The sequence below is a fragment of the Lactuca sativa genome, chromosome 5 (assembly GCF_002870075.4).
Source record: "Lactuca sativa cultivar Salinas chromosome 5, Lsat_Salinas_v11, whole genome shotgun sequence".
Lineage (NCBI taxonomy): Eukaryota > Viridiplantae > Streptophyta > Magnoliopsida > Asterales > Asteraceae > Lactuca > Lactuca sativa.
This window is the reverse complement of record NC_056627.2, coordinates 24,748,856-24,751,861: the sequence shown is the minus strand read 5'-3', so window position 1 is coordinate 24,751,861 and position 3,006 is coordinate 24,748,856. Positions and strand designations below refer to the sequence as shown.

Sequence of the window (3,006 nt, the reverse complement as noted above, 5' to 3'; positions counted from 1 at the left end):
TATATATATATATATATATATATATATATATATATATATATATATATATAAGAGAGAGAGAGAGAGAGAGAGAGAGAGAGAGAGAGAGAGAGAGAGAGAGAGAGAGAGAGAGAGAGAGAGAGAGAGAGAGAGAGAGAGAGAGAGAGAGAGAGAGATTAAACGTTATATTAACGTGAGGGTACTAATGTCGTTCATAAAAACAACGAGTTACAAGATACAAAAAGGCCTTCAGGGTATGGGACATGTGGATCGAAATCCTTATTATTTATACAAAAGTGAAGCACGTTATGTGAGGTGCATCACATCGTCACAAAAGAAAACTGATTTAAGTAGCACTTTCAACAAGATAAGCTTGATGAGGGGCATCCATGCTCTTGGTTTGATTATGATCTTCCAAAACATTAATTTGCTGTACGATAGAAGTGCAACTCGTTGATGTTTCGAGCATCGTGCCTTCCTTCATAGTGTTATCAATAAGATCATTTATAATTTTTGGCAACGTACAGAACTCTAGTGGTTCGTCGACTTTGACTTCAATATTGCTTTGTTCTTTGGAGCATTTCACGGTCACAGTTTGATCTTTTGTGTTGGTCTCTTTTTCTTTGTGTTTTGGCATGTCGCAATTATGGTGTCTCTCGAGAGTTGAAACAGAAGTTGGCAAGTTCTTTTCGAAGTTGATATTTTTGGTGTTGTAATTCTTGTAAACCAAATACAATACCATTTGGATTATTCCGAGCACGAACCCAATTATGTTTGGTAACTGAGATATTATATTTCCGTAAGTCTATATAGTAATGATAATAACCAAATGCATAACCCATATTACAACAGGAATTAGCTAAAATACATTTATTATGTTAAAATTTCTCCTAAATTATAATACGAAAACATATATACACATATATAAGCTGTATTGCATAAAAATATGAGAAATTAAATATCCTTTAAATTTTTTCTGTTCTTATGACAAAAATATCTTAGAGTATTAGAAAGAAACTCACCGCAACATATATGTCTTTTTGAAGTAAACCATAGAAGAACCACATAACCGCACTCAATGCCAAGTAAAAAGACAACCAAAATGGCATGAATTCTACACTCTTTGTTTGTATCACCTTTTTCTGTATTACATTCAACAAAATTACTTCAATCTGGGATCATTCGACTAAAAAAGAAAAAAAGCGACGATGTATAAATCTGGTTCTGAATTACGTACCATGATGCTTAGAGGGGCTGCATAAACACTAACAGAAATTACCATGCATATCCATCCAAGAATCTCGACTCGGGTCGGACCTTCAGCAAGGAAATGGGTCGAAAGAGCAATCACCCAAAATGCTACGAAGTTTAACAATACGACCAATTTTATGGTTTGAATCTGCAACATCATCAAATGCTATAGCTTTTGTATTAAAGATCATACAGGAATCAATGACATCTTTTTGGACGTCAGTATCACCTTAATGGTCTTCGGGGCATACGCGATAAAGATGGCTGTGTAAAGTGTCTCGATGATACAACCAACAGCATTGATGGTGATCAGAAGGGTCGCGTCGGTTTTAAGTGTGGCGTAGTATATCCAAATCATCGAGCTAAAGAGGGCGACCACATAGGGTACCGATAGAAACCCTTGCGTTGATTTTCTCTTTACGATACTGTAAAAAGTTGGCCTGCATGCAAAGTAAAATAAAAAAATATATATTTATAATCTTCTCTAAATGCAAACAAATTATTTTTTGGTAAAATTACTTTATTAACTTACGCAGGAGCAAGATACACCATAAAGGATACGATGTTTCCTGCAAGCAAAGGAGTAAACAATTAATTTCACTTAAGGCGAGGTTTTCAATATTAATCGAGATTAAAAATGAAACAATAAAAAGATTCGCTGATTAAAAAATATAAATATTAAATCAGAATATTTAAACCACACAACTTTTTTTAAATATGGTCTAACTACATTAATTACTACCCAAAGTTAACATTCAAAAAGTAACCGTCTTTCATAAATTATACCTAAAATGCCAAAAGTAAAAGTCACAGGATGTTGAATATCGGAGAAAATTGCCATATTTTTCTTGTGTTTGAGTACGGAAAACTGAAGAATCGAAAGATTAATGGGCTTCTTTTCTTCCAACAGAAAGCACCTGGAGGTATACTATATTTATAGACTAAAAATCAAAAAACTTATTTACGTGTAGATTACAAGTGGCATTAAGACACTTGGTGGAAAAAATTTCATTTTGTAACAGCTAATCACCAATCTTTTTGTTCGAAGTGGGGTTGATCTGGATCCAATAATACTGTTTTTTTTAGTTTATCTAATGGTTTAATCATTTTGTTCTTCATTAAGCTTTGAAAGTTGACCCTAACTATTTTCAAAGTAGATGGTAAGCATCAGGCAGAAGCTTTTGATTTCTCAATCATTTAAAAAATGTATCAATTTGATTTACAGACTGGGAATCACAATCACTGGTTTAGTAATTGCTTACGTTTCATAATGAATATTGAGTACAGATTTGGTCCTCTGACAACTTTATATATATATATATATATATATATATATATATATATATATATATATATATATATATATATATATATATATATATATATATATATATATATATATATATATAGAGAGAGAGAGTTAGGTTCAAATGTTTTCACTATCTATTGTGTGCATTTATGACTGATTCTGGACCAATTATTTTAATTATTTTAAGAAAGTAATTAATGCATATTAAATGCTAAAAATATAATTAATATTCATTATATCTTCAACATGTAATGTGCATTAATTATTTTCTTAAAATAACTAAAATGATTGATCTAGAATCAGTCATACATGCACACAATAGATAGTGAAAACAAAATAACCTAACCCTATATATATATATATATATATATATATATATATATATATATATATATATATATATATATATATATATATATATATATATATTACTTTATTAAAATAACTAAAATGATTGGTCCAGAATC

General features: G+C 30.5%; 1 protein-coding gene across 1 annotated transcript; it reads right to left on the bottom strand.

Moving 5' to 3' along the window:
* Positions 1-202: 202 nt before the first annotated feature.
* LOC111893959 (bidirectional sugar transporter N3) lies at positions 203-2,071 on the bottom strand. The gene is made up of 6 exons (XM_023890032.3): positions 2,017-2,071; positions 1,763-1,799; positions 1,460-1,670; positions 1,217-1,378; positions 1,002-1,121; positions 203-760 (listed from the first exon to the last, which is right to left on the bottom strand). Exons 1-6 carry the CDS (start codon positions 2,069-2,071, stop codon positions 326-328), a joined length of 1,020 nt encoding a protein of 339 aa, XP_023745800.1. The 3' UTR covers positions 203-325.
* Between the last annotated feature and the right edge of the window lie 935 nt (positions 2,072-3,006).